The 14,382-nt window shown below is 46.4% G+C and overlaps 1 protein-coding gene across 1 annotated transcript; it reads left to right on the top strand.

Annotated features, from left to right (window-relative positions):
- Positions 1-3,479: 3,479 nt before the first annotated feature.
- Positions 3,480-13,557, top strand: HPX (hemopexin). Its single transcript, XM_003734200.4, has 10 exons — positions 3,480-3,583; positions 3,728-3,780; positions 3,892-3,963; positions 4,144-4,265; positions 5,939-6,092; positions 6,798-7,010; positions 7,273-7,404; positions 12,707-12,837; positions 12,921-13,083; positions 13,219-13,557. The coding sequence occupies exons 1-10, from the start codon at positions 3,504-3,506 to the stop codon at positions 13,476-13,478; spliced, it is 1,380 nt and encodes a 459-aa protein (XP_003734248.1). The 5' UTR covers positions 3,480-3,503; the 3' UTR covers positions 13,479-13,557.
- The last annotated feature ends 825 nt before the right edge of the window (positions 13,558-14,382 follow it).

Genomic DNA, 14,382 nt, shown 5'->3' with positions numbered 1-14,382 from the left:
CAGAGCTCTCATGAGCGAAACACCTCTCACGAGGCCCCTCCTCCAAACACTGCCAGTTTGGGAATTCAGCTATCAACACATGAATTTGGAGGGGACAAAAACATTCAAACCATAACAAGTGCTATAGAAGTGCTACGTTTGTATATATAGATTGCTCTGACATGACTTATATAATTCATATCAAGTGCCAGACACATGTATCTGATAGATATGAACAAATTATTATTTATTGGTAGAGAAGCAAGAATGGACTATTCAGAAGGCCCATTATAGACTGAGCAAGAGGAAATGTTTATGTGGGAGGGGTCAGCTGGGATCAGCAAGCTCTTTGGCTGCCTGGAGCTTTATCCCTAAGCCTTCTAGCCCTGGGGAAACGGGACATTCATTTCCTGCTCCCTGGAGTATACAGCCACAGGCTTCAGGCCCAGCACACCTAGCACTCAGTGGGCCCCGGAAGAAATGGCTAATGTCAGAGAACTCAGGTGTACAGCAGAGCAGGCTGGACGTGTACAAAGCCATTCCAAGGGACAGTGGGTCAGTGTTCGGCTTAAATATGGCTTCTGGCAATGCAGGAGGAAGCTCTTTCCATGAAGATATTTGCAGGTTTATATTCAGATCCCTTCTGGGAGAAGTCAAAAAGCGGCTGGTTAGGAGGATTGAGAAGACTACACAGGAAAAGAGATGGTTGAATTTCTCTGAGCTCAAATTCCCAGATAAGAGATTGAGGTCCCCAAATCCACTCTGGGCAGCAAGTTTTGCAGAGGAACGGAAAGAAGCATAGAAGAGGGTATGCCACTAAGGCTGCACAGCCAGGGCTGAGAGAAGTGAGGGACGGAGGCCATGGAGAGCCACTTTCAGGGAAGAACTCCTGGGCTCTGGCCTCCAGTTGAAGAGCGGGAGTGCACTGATTCCTGCGGCCTCCAGGGGGTGCTCAGGCCCAAGTATCGACAAGCTGCTTTTCCTCAGCCCAGGCAGGAAGGCTGGGAAGGACTCAGGACACCCAGAAGGGACCTCCTGTAGTGAGGGTAGAGAAGGAAGGCTGCTCAGTCTTGAGTACCCTGAGAAGTGTTGGCTTGTACCCTGTGACCAGAGTGGCCAACATATCCATAGCTCTGGGTTCCCAAATGCATACAATCCTCTCAACTCTTTCCCAAAACTTTAACCTCAACCTGGACTGGCTGCAGTGCAGATGACTCTGCTGGCCTCGTTCCTGGGTGGAGCAGGAGGCTCCAGTAATGGTATCTAAGCCATGCTGTGGTACACAGGTGAATTAGGAAGCAACAGGGAAAAGGGACCATAAAGTAGTATCCTGGGATAGATGGATCCAGGGGTGCTGTGAGGGGGACCAGAGATGTGTGGGGAAGGAATCAAGCTGAAAAACAATCATCCAGTGTATGTGCTGTATGACCTCAAACAGCCCTGTTAGGCCAGAGCCTGCAACCCTGGACCAGCAAGTCAGTGCAGGACCCTGCTATGGAACCTCTCACTATGGTTTTCTGTGGGGTGTTTGTTTCTTGGCCTGAAAGTTTCCCTCTCCCCAGGTAGGCCCAGCAACATCTGTAGGATTCAGACAGGGTTCTGACAGCTGAAGACAAGTTGTTGAGAAAATTCCTGATGGAGGATCACGGGGTGCTCAGGAGGGAGAATATAAGGTTTCCAAGGCTGAGAGGAAGGAGTAGTGGCTCTCATTGCCCAACACCCAGAAACCAGACATGCCCTATAATGGGGAGAAGATGAATGTGAGGCATCAGCTGTAGCAGCGGTGGCATTACCCATGGTGTCAAGGACTTGGAGAGTCCAGCTTTGCCCACTGACCTATGAAGAGGGAATGATGTTCACAGCACATTTTCATTCATAAGTCAGGGCATCGAGTCTGATGGCAGAGGCCTGGTGACATGTTGTTCCAGAGGTCTTAGAATCTTTGTTTTCCTGTTGGAAGGAAACATTGCAGAGTAGAAAAGGGATCTGAGACTTTTGGTAAGATTATATACAGGACTGTCAGGGGTATGGAGCCATCTGTGAGGGATCAGGGCTCTTTCAGCCTTGGCTAGGGAGCGGGGGTCCTGGAACCTCATCCTGCTCCATAGGTGAGTTTGCCCATAATTCTTTTCTGACCCAGTAGGCAAATCTCACATAGAAATGGGGCAGCTTTGGGGTGGGCCCAGGAAGTACTGAAGGTAGCAGGTGAGGCCCAGGAAGAGACGAATGTGGGGCTGAGGCACTGGAGAGGAAAACAGGACTGTCAGATAAAGGGCATCTGTGACAAGGGAATCAGTAACTCCTAGATCTCATTATGCCTAATATCATAACGTACCCCTAATTCCTAATATTCTCCTCCCCTAGGTGGGGGGAAATTGTCAGAAATTTGGCTGCAACACTACTCAGTACTTGAAATGTATTTTTGTATTTTTATTATTCAACAAATATTCATGGAACAAATATTATATGTCAGGCACTATTTTAGGAGTCAGGGATATATAATGGTAAACAAGACAGGTGAAATAAAGCAAAGCAACAACAACCATCACCAAATAAGTGGACAGATGGAAGAATTTCAAGTTTTAGTAAGTGAAATAAAACAAGCAAGGGTCTGAAATGGCTAGATAAGGTGGTCAAGAAAGGCTTCGTTGAGAAGGTTGCATTTAAGCAGGAGTCAGCTGTAAATATTGTGAAATCCCAGTTACAGTTCTGTTTGTTCTGTGTTGATTAAATAAAGCATGTCCCCCCAAGGTGAAAACTACCAAGAAAGACTAATTACTAGTCGTGGTGTTGCTCTCTGGAAGAGAGACACCTCCTCTTCCTGCCTCGTTACTGTCAACCCTTCACTTCCAGGTACTTTTTGTAAAGCTCTTTGCCAGTCAGGGAAGGGGAGAGGCTGGGCATGGGTGTTGGACATTTGGCAACAGTGAGACATTATTGTCCCCAGACTCACTAGCCCAAGGGTAAAGCTGAAGAGGCGTAGGCATGCCCTAGAAAGGCCCCTGATGAAGCTTGGATAAAGCTGTTCTCTGAGTATTTCTAAGTAAGTTTATCTGTGTGTGTGGTTACTAAATGTAATAAGTATCACTGTCTCTAGCTGCCTTAGAGCAGGGCTTGACACAGTACACAGAAATATTAGTTCCCTCCTTTTCTCACCTCCCCCATTGTGGAGATAAACTCAGTCACCAAAGGTGACCCTCAGTCTACTCACTTTCTTGACTTACGGGCACCTGGACCCATTGCCAGTGTGAGAGTCACAGCTGAACATCAGCAGTGTAGGCTAGTCACTGTTCGAAAGTTGCTGAAGGGAATTGGGGGCAGCTGCCGGGAAAAGGGAGTCTTGCATTCAGATTTCTGTCCAGACCCTGACCTGATTTGCAGTGATGTAATCAGTCAATATTGGCTTAGTCCTGGAAGAGAGCTCATTCCCAGTAGAGTTGGAGGTGGGAGTGGTGCTGCTGCCAACTCTATATAGGGAGTTCAACTGGTTGCCCAGAGCTGTCCTGTGGCCTCTGCAGCTCAGCATGGCTAGGGCACTGGGAGCACCCATTGCACTGGGGTTGTGGAGCCTGTGCTGGTCTCTGGCCATTGCGAACCCTCTTCCGTGAGTAAAGCTAGAAGTAAAGGATTGAGTTCTGGGCTAGTGTAAGGCAGGGTCAGTTTTTAGGCTTAAGTCAAATTTGGGGTCAGGAGCCATGGGAAAGGGATCGGTCCCCATGGACCCAGACATCTATCTTGTTCTTCCTAGGATGAGTGCCCACGGGAATGTTGCTGAAGGCGAGACCAAGCCAGATGTGACTGGTGAGGCCCTGACTCCCTAAGTCTGTCTGTCTGGTTGTGTCTCTACATTTTATCACCTTCTGGTTTTTTTGTTTTTTTTTTAACTTTGCCCTCTCCCTACCTCCACCCCAGAACGCTGCTCAGATGGCTGGAGCTTTGATGCTACCACCCTGGATGACAATGGAACCATGCTGTTTTTTAAAGGTAGGAGAGACTGAGGTTGGGGCATTTAGGACCTTAGAGTTATTCTCCTTCACGAAGGGTGTCTTTGTCTGTGGGAGGTCTTAGGAATTATCTGAGCATATCACTGACAGCTTCTCTGACATGGTCTTAGTAGGTCAAAGGTTTCTCACTGGGCCCTTCAGTGAGTGTGGGTTTTTTCAGGGGAGTTCGTGTGGAAGAGTCACAAATGGGAACGGGAGTTAATCTCAGAGAGATGGAAGAATTTCACCAGCCCTGTGGATGCTGCATTCCGTCGTGGTCACAGCAGTGTCTTTCTGATCAAGGTACTGCTGGGCCAAGATCAAGGCCAGGTTGGAAAGGGCTGGAACTGACACTAGGGACTCTTTCCCAACATGGCCTTGGCATGGAGCCCATAGCAATAGGTAGCAGATATCTTTCCCCTGTGCCCTCCTTTCCTGTAAAAGCTCAGGCTAAGGGAGTGTGCATGCATGAGGGCCTGGCAGGCGCACCATGTAGTGCCTATTCTTCAGTCCTAGCCTTGGACTGAAGTTCTACAGCACTCCACTGTACCTCACACTGCAGACCATCCTTTTTTTTCTTGGCAATTTCTTCCCTTGCCTCCCATGACCCTGTATCAAGTCCTCTTCATAGGGCAGGGTGAGTTGTTCCCAACACAATGACACCTGGCTAGAGGAGCATGTGGAGCATGAAATTCACTCTGCTGTGCTCACCAAGTCCCATGTGATCCAGGTTGTGTCTGCTCAGAGGAAGGGGTGCATTCTCCTACCTTGCCAAAGGTGCTATGTGGTTGGGGAAGCCCTGACTGTTGGCTTTGTTTTCCCTCCTGCCTCTTTTCTCTCTCTTCTCAAATGTCTAATTCCAGCTAAGCCAGTTCCCTAATGTTCCTTGGAGAGCCATCCAAGCCTTTCCGATACCTTCCCTCAGTGATCTCACCCATCACCATGACCCTAAGGACTCTCTATGCTGTGGACACTGGATCTAGATCCACCTTCTGAGCTCTAGACATCTCTTTCCAATTTCCTGGGAAAAATCTCTGACTTATATGTTCCATAGGCACCTAAAATTCAGCATCCCCCAAACTAAGCTTAGCATCTTATTTACAAATCAACCTTTCCTCCTGTGTTTCCTGTTTCAGTAAATGACCCCCAAATGTGCCTGATTACTACAAACCAACTGCACATAGAGTCTCATGATCTGGGCCTGGGTTGTCTTCTCAGGTTTATCTCCTTCCCTGCTACATTCACTGTGTGCCAGCCATGCCAATCTATATGGAATTGAGCACACTGCTTCCTCATGTTCGGGCTCTGCGTGCTGCTCCCTCTGCTGGTAACACTCTTTCCTCACTTGTCAACCTGGCAAATTCCTGCTGTTTTTTTCAACTCTTGGGCCTAATGCTTCCTCTTTGCTGTGAAATCATCCACAACTTCTCTAGGCAGACTTAGGCACTCTGTCTATATTCTCAGTGCATTCTTTACACTACACCTTGGAGGTTGCAAGGCTAGAATTGTAGAAGTCCTTTCTGCTTTTGTCCAGTGAACTTCCTGAAGTGAAAGAATCTTGTCATCCTCAGTGCCTCTCATAATGCCTGGCATATAGTAATTATTCAGTGACTGTTTCTTGAATGAATGAATAAATAAATGAAGGAATGAATGTACTAATGTATGGATGATTGCAGGATAAACACTGATGGTTTTGCAGATAAGTATGCCACAGGAGTATCTGCTTGTACATGGCTAGAGGCATGTGTGTTATAGTAATTGTGACTGGATTTGCACAAATTGAGGGTGCGTATTGTGCAAAAGGACAGCAAATTATTATCCACAGATGGACTGAGAATATGTGGGGCCACAGGAGGACATTGTGTAGTTAATAAGTTAAAAAAAATAGTTAAAGCATAATAGTTTATAAAATGCATATAAATACAGAGTGGCAGTATCTGAGGATGCAGTCAAAAAGAGAGTGCTTTTGAATGCAGGGGGACAAAGTCTGGGTATACCCTCCTGAAAAAAAGGAGAAAGGATACCCAAAGTTACTCCAAGAGGAATTTCCTGGAATCCCATCCCCACTGGATGCAGCTGTGGAATGTCACCGTGGAGAATGTCAAGATGAAGGCGTCCTCTTCTTCCAAGGTCAGTCCAGACTGGAATCCAAGAATCTGGAGTAGTGGTGGGTTGGTAATGATGCCACTAGTGATGGTGATAGTGGTAGTGATGGTGGTTGTGGAGCTACTTTGTGGCTTTTTAAGGAAGGGAAATAGAGAAGCCACTTATGGTCAAGGGGTCAAGTGTGGGAAGGAGAGGAAGTCATTCTGGTGAAGGTAACTGGGTATAATTCTGTGTGAATAATCTGTCATTGTTCCCCATGACCCTTAAGACAAATCTACCCTCCTTAGTCTCACACACAAGGCTCTCTATGGCCAAATCCCTATTGGCCCTTCAGCTTTGACTTTTATCATACTTTTATCTTAACACTAAGCTCCAGAAACCATACGCTCTTCTCTGTTCCATCACTTTGCTTCATGCTGTGGAATCTTTCCTCTCTCTGGAGTTACATCTCTTCTTGTTGTGTCCCTTGTAACTCCTACTTCATATTTCAGTTTAAATATCCTCTTCCCTGGGAAGCTTTCCTTGACTCTCCCCACTGCCCTTGTTGAGCTGATCCTGTGCGCTTTGCTGCTAAATTTTGGTGAATGATCACCCTCCTTTAGCTGCCTTTCTGATGGCTGTGAGCTCCATGTGGTCAATACCATGTCTGGTCCATCCTGGGATCCAGGGAAAACACAAGGGAGGGCATAACCTGGCCTCACCAAATCCCTATCGATTGATTGGACAAAGGTGACAGCGAATGGTTCTGGGACTTGACTACGGGAAACATAAAGAAGCGTTCCTGGCCAGCTGTTGGGAACTGCTCCTCCGCCCTGAGATGGCTGGGTCGCTACTACTGCTTCCAGGGTAACAAATTCCTGCGCTTCAATCCTGCTACGGGAGAGGTGCCCCCTAGGTACCCTCTGGATGTCCGAGACTACTTCATGCCCTGCCCTGGCAGAGGTAAGAAAGCCCCTAGCACTTGAGACCTGTCAGAATTTATTCACCTTCCCTGAGCTTGTGGATCTCATGTGTCATAGCTTTCACCTTAACTCCATGTTGGGACACCTTGGCCTTTAACCTAGCCCCATTTCCATTCTGGATCTTCCCGTTGCCCTCATATGGGGAAACCGACATCCCCACTAACCCCAGCCATCTCTTCCACCTTGGACCTCACTCTGACCTCTGGCCTCTTTCTGTGTTCTCCACCCATTTCTTTCCCCAGGCCATGGACACAGGAATGGGACTGGCCATGGGAACAGGACCCACCATGGCCCTGGTTATATGCGCTGTAGCCCAGATCTAGTCTTGTCTGCACTGACGTCTGACAACCATGGTGCCACCTATGCCTTCAGTGGTGAGAGATGCCTCCAATTCCCCAATATGCCCTCACATCTCTTGAACTTGTGTCTCCCATTTTTGATACATTTCTCCATTGTCATCACTGTGTCACTTATTTTGTTCTCTCTGTCCCCCATCTTTCTGCATGCCCTTCTGTATCCCTCATCTCCCCTTATGAGGCATATTTCTCAATCTTGTCTATCCCAAGCCCCTAACTTCATCCACCTGTCTACCATCTACTCCCATGGCTGTGCTGTACCTCTTTGCCTCCCTTTGTTCTTGCACATCTTTCTGAGTCCTCTGGCTCCCCCTGATTTATCCTCAGAACTCCATCTTGTTCCAGGCTCCCAGTTCCTATGTCCAGACCCCTAGACATAGCACTGCCTGGGGATGAGATGGTCTCATTGCTGAGAACCAGCTGTGAAGTGTTGGGTACTTTAGACCTTCAGAAGGTAGCTTCACTAGCCTATGGAGATTTCTCCTCTGAGTAGCTAATGGAGATACCCCTACCTTGATTTGTGGCATCAATTGGTAAAAGCCATGTAATGACACCTAGGGCTGTTCTGAGTTCAGTCAGGCAGTAAATAGTCATGCTGCACAGTTGAGAATATCCCCAAGAGGAGGAGTGAGCAACCACATCACATCTAACCTGATACATATTTATATATAAATTTAGGATAGTGGTAAGAATATAGAATAGTGCAAATATTTTTTTCACACAAAAATTGTTTGTCTCCTGACCTTTGGACAAATTTGACCAGTGATGACTATCAAGTTCTGTTGAAAAATACATAACTACATGGAGAGCAAATCCCCACAACAGGATCGCACACTATAATGAGAACATACAGCTAAGATGAAACACACATCTGTAGTGAAAACACAACATTGAACTGAGAACGTATGCCATAGTAAGAACACATAAGTATCAGGAGAACATGTAGCTATGGTGAGAGTCCTTTGGGAGGACACACAGACAAAGTGAAATTCAGAAAGACCTTGAGAAAACAGGGCCACAGGAAACACACAGAAGAAGAGAGAGACACCAAGCCATGTAGAGATCACAGAACTTCAAGGCCATGTAGCTGTAATGAGAATGCTACCAACTCCTAAATGAAAAATGTCATATATGTTCCATAGCTGTTGAGAGAACACATGGCATGAAGAAAACACCATTATATTAAAAATACCCAGGCTGGGTGTGGTGTCTCACTCCTGTAATGCTAGCACTTTTGGAGGCTGAGGTGGGCAGATCGCTTGAGCTGCTTGAGCCTAGGAGTTCGAGACCAGCCTGGGAAACATGGCAAAACCTCATCTCTACAAAAAATACAAAAATTAGCTGGGTGTGGTGGTGCACTACTGTAGTCCCAGTGCTCCAGAGGCTGAGATGGATCAACTGAGACTGGGAGGTTGAGGCTTCAGTGAGCCATGATTATGCTACTGCACTCCAGCCTGGGTGAGAGTGAGACCCTGTCTCAAAACAAACAAACAACATATATATAAAATATATAATTTATATATATAAACTATATAACTATATATTAAATATATATTATGTATATACAAAATTTATATATATAAACTGTATATATATAAAATACATAACTATAAATTATATATTAATATATAACTATAAACTATTATACATAGTTTATGCACACACACACACACACACACACACACCCCTAGCTAAGGTGGGAATGCACTATCTTGTTGAAAACACCAACGTGACCCTGCTACAGCATGCAGCAGGCCCTCTCCTCTCACTGGTAAATCTTTTTTTCTCTATCTGCCTCATAGGTGTTTTTTGTTGTTGCTTGTTTATTTGAGATAGAGCCTCACTCTGTTGCCCAGACTGGAGTGCAATGGTGCAATCTCGGCTCACTGCATCCTCAGCCTCCCGGGTTCAAGATTTTCTCTGGCCTCAGCCTCCCGAGTAGCTGGGATTATAGGCACGCACCATCATGCCCAGCTAATTTTTGTATTTTTTAGTAGAGACGGGGTTTCACCGTGTTGGCCAGACTGGTCTCAAACTCCTGACCTCAGGTGATCCGCCCACCTCTGCCACCCAGAGTGCTAGAATTACATGTATGAATCACCATGCCTGGCGTCTCAGAGGTTTTTTTTTAATCTATTCTCTGCTTCTTCACAACTTTGGCTTGCACATAGACCATCATGTCCTTTCCACCTTCTCACTACTTTATGATCTTTTAGTCTCAGATCCAACCAATAACTCCCTCGGTTATTCTTTTATTCCTAGTAAGATTTCCAGAGGGGGAATCTGAATGGCCCAGTCCATATTTTCAAACCAGATCACATTAAAGTGGCTGATGACCAACCTATGTATTGGCTACATTAATGGGTGGGGGACTCATCACTTACTTCGCTGCACAAAGCAGCATAGCTCTGGTTCTTAAAATAGGGTCCCTGGGCCAGGTGTGGTGGCTCACACCTGAAATCTCAGCACTGTGGGAGGCCAAGGTGGGCAGATCACTTGATTCTGGGGGAAACAACATATATATAAAATGTTTATATATATATAAACAACATATATATAAAACATATATATAAAAGCCTAAACAACATGGTGAAATCCCATCTCTACTAAAAATACAAAAAATTAGGTGTGTTGGCATGTACCTGTAGTTTCAGCTAGTCAAGAGGCTGAGGTAGGAGGTTTGTTTGAGTGTGGGAGGCAGAGATTGCAATGAACCATGATTGTGCCTCTGGAATCCAGCCTGGGTGGTAGATTGAGACCCTGTCTCGAAAAAAAAAAGCGGGGGGGGGTTCCTAAGCAGGGCAATTTCAGTGGGAAACCTCCCAGGGGAGGTAGATATGTCAGTCAGCACTACATACTTAGTACACAAGTATAAAGATAACTTGTGGTTGCCCCAATAATACCATGTATTTATTCAACAAGTATTTGTTGAGTATTTGATAAGTAGTGGGCACTGTCCTAGGCACTGAGATACAGTAGTCAACATGGCAGGCGAGATACCTGTCCTGAGAGGCACTGCTAAAGTGAGAGAGGACAATAAGAGAGAGGAAGGAGGAAAGAGAATACTTTTAGGTAGGATTAAGGGTTGTAAAGAAAATAAGACAGGATGGTGAGATAGAGATGAGGAGAATGAGGGCCCTCTTCTGAAGAAATGACTTTTGAGCTGAGACTTCAGTGATGAGAAGGAATTAGCCATATAAAGTGCTGGAGGAAAAGCATTTTAGCGAGGGTGAGCAGCACATACTTCAAGGAATCAAGAAGGAAGCCTGGTGAGGCTGAAACAGAGAAAGAGCAGGTGGGTGGCTTGAAAGAATGGGGAAGGCAGTGGCCAGGTTACCTAGACCTGGTAAGGGCTTTCAGCCATAAAAGGGAGTCATAAGAAGGTCTTGAGCAGGGCTGTGATATATTCTAACTCATTTTTTATAAAATATCACTCTGACTTTTTGTGGAACATAAGTTATAAAGGTAAAATCATATAAGCAAGGAATCCAACTAGCAATTCCTGCAGTTGTCAAAATTAGAGGTGATGACAGCTTGGACTAGGATGATAGCAGCAGAAGTGGTGAGGAGTCATCGTGATATGTTGTTTTGGAGGTAAAGCTGACAGCATTCACTAATAGATAGGATAGGTGGGGCAGAGTGGCTCACACCTGTAATCCCAGCACTTAGGGAGGCCAAGGTGAGTGGATTACCTGAGGTCAGGAGTTCGAAACCAGCTTGACCAACATGGTGAAACCTTGTCTCTACTAAAAATACAAAATACAAAATTAGCCAGGAATGGGGGCACATGCCTGTAATTTTAATCGCACCACTGCACTCCAGCCTGGGCAACAAGAGCAAAACTCAGTCTCTAAATAAATAGGTTATCGGTCAGAGTAGGGAAGGGAAAAGAGGTTTCAAGAATGACTCAGCTTTTGTGGACTTGGCAACTGAGTGGTTGGTGGTTTTGTTTTCTAAAATGGTGAAAGACTAGGGAGTGTGTGTGTGTGTGTGTGTGTGTGTGTGTGTGGTGGGGGCAGAAATCAGTTTGGATATATTAGGTTTTGGGTGACTCTTGGAACCCCATAAGCATGTCAGGTAGAGCTGATGAGAACAGATTCGAAGTCATCAGCACATAGATGGCATTTAAAGCCCCTGGACTAGGTGAGATTGCCAAAAAAGTGAGGGTAGAGAGAGAAGAGAAGAGGCCCAAACTAGGGGATTCCAATATTTAGATATCAGGTTGAAGAAAAGAGTAATCAAAAAGATAAGAGGAATACTGGGAGAGTCTGGTGTCACAGAAACCAAGTTCTAAAAAAAGACATTTAAAGGAGAAGGAAATAGTGAACAGTCAAGTGCTCCTGAGAGGTAGGGTCAGATGAAGAAGGAGAATTGACCACAAGATTTGGCAAATTGGAGAATATTGGCAACCTGGATAAGAACAATTTCAATCGTTGAGGGAAACAGAAGTATAATTGAAGAGGATTGAGGAAAAAAGGATAAATGGGAGCCTGGATAATTCCTTAATAGGTTGTTGTGAAAAGAGGAGAGGAGAAGAAAAATGGGGGTGCTGGCTCCCTCACTTTCCTGCCACCTCACAGGGAGGGACTGGAGAACACAGCCAGAGTGAGAACAAGGAGCAGAAGTGGTGTTTCCTTTTTAACTTCTGGCCACTGTACCTCATTATCTATAACCACATCTCTATACATGGACACCTGAGATCCTTAGGGAGTGCCTGCCAACCCCATGATGTTGGCCTCATCTGGAAACTTAGCCACTGTTCTCTATACTTCATTCATTCATTCATGCATTCATTCATTCATTCATTCATTTGAGACAGTTTCACTCTCGTTGCCCAGGCTGGAGTGCATGGTGTGATCTCGGCTCACTGCAACCTCTGCCTTCCTGGGTTCAAGCGATTCTCCTGTCTCAGCCTCTGGAGTAGCTGGGATTAAAGGCACGCGCCACCACACTGGGCTAATTTTGTAGTTTTGGTAGAGACGAGGTTTCTCCATGCTGGTCAGGCAGGTCTCAAACTCCTGACCTCAAGTGATACACCTGCTTCAGCCTCCCAAAGTGCTGGGATTACAGGTGTGAGCCACCATCCCTAGCTCACACTTGCCTTTGTTTCAGGCATCTGCTGATTCCAGTTTCAACCAGGCCACAGTGCCCAACATTGCTGACTAAGTCTTGCCCTATTTCTCCTTCTCATCTGGCCTTTTCCATCTTGCTATCTGGATGCATTCTCTCCTTCTCATGACTCATTTCTACATTCATCACTAGCCTCTTCTCTGGCTGGGCTTCTTCCAGTAGCCCTAGAGCAAACTATGATATTCCACAGGAGCCCACTACTGGCGTCTGGACACCAGCCGGGATGGCTGGCATAGCTGGCCCATTGCTCATCAGTGGCCCCAGGGTCCTTCAACAGTGGATGCTGCCTTTTCCTGGGAAGAAAAACTCTATCTGGTCCAGGTGTGTGCTGGAGGAGAGGCTTGAGGTGGAGACTGGGACAAGCATATCCAGCTCCATATTGATTACTGTCCTTTGTTCTCCAGGGCACCCAGATATATGTCTTCCTGACAAAGGGAGGCTATACCCTAGTAAGTGGTTATCCAAAGCGGCTGGAGAAGGAAGTCGGGAGCCCTCCTGGGATCAGCCTGGAGTCTGTGGATGCGGCCTTTGTCTGCCCTGGGTCTTCTCAGCTCCACATCATGGCAGGTGAGGAGCTTCTGGGTGCTGAGGGGAAGCCTGTTCTGCTACCTGTCTGTGGCATAGATCCCCACCAGGGCATGCAAAGGCCTTCAGGATCCCCATGACATGGAATTCATGCTATGTTTGATGCCTTTTCCCCAGGACGGCGGCTGTGGAGGCTGGACCTAAAGTCAGGAGCTCAAGCCATGTGGACGGAGCTTCCTTGGCCCCATGATAAGGTGGATGGGGCCTTGTGTGTGGAAAAGTCCCTTGGCCCTAATTCATGTTCTGCCAATGGTCCCAGCTTGTACCTCATCCATGGCCCCAATTTGTACTGCTACAGTGATGTGGAGAAACTGAATGCAGCCAAGACCCTTCCACAGCCCCAGAAAGTGGCCAGTCTCTTGGGCTGCACTCACTGAGGGGCCTTCTGACATGAGTGTGGCCCAGTCCCACCTACCCAGTTCCTCATAATAAAGACAGATTGCTTCTTTGCTTGAATCAAGGGACCTTGGTTGTAAAAGAATCTTACTCCTTACTTTGAGTTGAAAAATTAGCTACTTCTCTTTTGAGGCTCTTGAGCTCAAACAAGGCTGTGAGAAACAAGGGAGGGGAGGGCTAAGGAGCAAACCTCATCTCTGCACAGATGATTCTTAGGTCCAGATCATAAACTGGCTCTTTGCAGACTGTCTGCACTTAGTGGGGAAAAGAGGACCAGAGTAGGAAGAGAACAGTTGAGTTTATACAGCAAGTAAGAGGCGGTGCTAGGACTCTGTTCCAGCTTGCTGATAGATGACCACAACCCAGCCCAAGGCATCAGAAACGACAGGGCCCAGGGCAGGTATGCACGTGCAAAGAGGATTGGCTCAGAGAGCTCCAATCTGGGGGACCTCAAATTGTGGTTCTGGGTGATTCAAGTAACAGCATTCATGGCTTGGGTTGCCGTGAGTTACGTATGACAAGTGGAATGAAGTTGAAGTGAGGAAGCAGAAACACACCAGCTGTGCATCAGAGACAAGGTGGAGAGAGAGGAGAAAGAATGACTTAGAGACCTGGCACCATGAAGCACATTTTTAGAACACGGCCTCTGGGAGTCTTGCTGGAGCCTCAGGAGCCTACCCAATTAGCCTCCTGGGTATCTGTACTATGTAGACCAGAAAATGTCATCTGCAAGGAGGTTACAGTGCTTGGTTATTTTCTGGTCATAAACTGATGAAGGCTTTGGGTTCCAAATTTGCTGACAACTATTTAACTGGGGATTGGGCCTAGACTATAGGTAGCTGTGTCTCACATGAGACACTATTTCTCCACTGCCTTTACAACCGA

The sequence above is a fragment of the Callithrix jacchus genome, chromosome 10 (genome assembly GCF_049354715.1).
Source record: "Callithrix jacchus isolate 240 chromosome 10, calJac240_pri, whole genome shotgun sequence".
Taxonomy (NCBI): Eukaryota; Metazoa; Chordata; class Mammalia; order Primates; family Cebidae; genus Callithrix; species Callithrix jacchus.
The sequence above is the reverse complement of the archived record's forward strand: the minus strand, read 5'-3'. Positions and strand labels throughout refer to the sequence as shown.